We start from the raw sequence: 849 nt of genomic DNA on the forward strand, positions 1-849 counted from the left end.
TCACTGGGCTTTAGCCTTAGTTAATACGTCCACATCAGCTTTGTCTGCTTCTCCAAGGCTTTTTTGATGGCCTTCAACCAGCACATTGTCTTCCTTTTTTCGGGGCGTCTGGGAAACAGTATCCTTGTGAGTTACAGAAGCTCCAAGAGGAACAAAACTGTGCACAGCCTGCAGCTTCTTCCGCAGCCATTCTATCCTTTCCATCGATTTCACGTGTTTACTCAGGTTATGCAAAAGCTGTATTTCACTCACAGACCTCTTCCTGTAGGGAACAGGAACAGAGAGGCCACTCCATTAGCTCCCCTCTTCCAACCATAAAGCCAACCCTAAACATCCCATTCCCATGCCCTCCCCATGCAGAACAGGTTGCAGTACTTACTTAATGGGTTTCGCATCTGATTTTGCAAAAAAATAAATTGCAAACATGATGATCATTACTTTAACCATGTATTTTGCAGACATCATCTTCACTAAAAAGAAAAAGCAAAATGCAGGTATTTTTAAAATATTCTTAATACTCTAAACTATACCATTAAATTTATAACTATACAACTGTGCAGTGTTACAGTAACTAATTGGATTGGTTTCATGGGATACTTTTGGAATCAGCCTCTTTATTTTACAGATACATTGGTATGTATTATATATACACATAATTTGACTTAGAATTTAGACAGATTAGTTTTACTTTCTAGGTAAATTAGTTTTACTTTTTAGGTATCTTTTTGAGAGTTCTTGTGCAAGTTTTAATACATGAATTTTAAGCCACATGAGGAATGAAAATACTTGCTTTTTAGAATTTCCTCCTACATTTTATGTTGCTTATGACTAAGTGCTTATAATTTGCTT

General features: G+C 36.5%; 1 protein-coding gene across 1 annotated transcript; it reads right to left on the minus strand.

Annotated features, from left to right (window-relative positions):
* On the minus strand, positions 1 to 465 carry PTH (parathyroid hormone; the record flags this gene model as incomplete). The annotated part of the gene is made up of 2 exons (XM_081154405.1): positions 1 to 262; positions 380 to 465. 2 exons carry the CDS (start codon positions 463 to 465, stop codon positions 1 to 3), a joined length of 348 nt encoding a protein of 115 aa, XP_081010531.1.
* Between the last annotated feature and the right edge of the window lie 384 nt (positions 466 to 849).

The sequence above is a fragment of the Miniopterus schreibersii genome (assembly GCF_964146895.1).
Source record: "Miniopterus schreibersii genome assembly, chromosome: 12".
In the NCBI taxonomy this organism is placed as follows: Eukaryota; Metazoa; Chordata; class Mammalia; order Chiroptera; family Miniopteridae; genus Miniopterus; species Miniopterus schreibersii.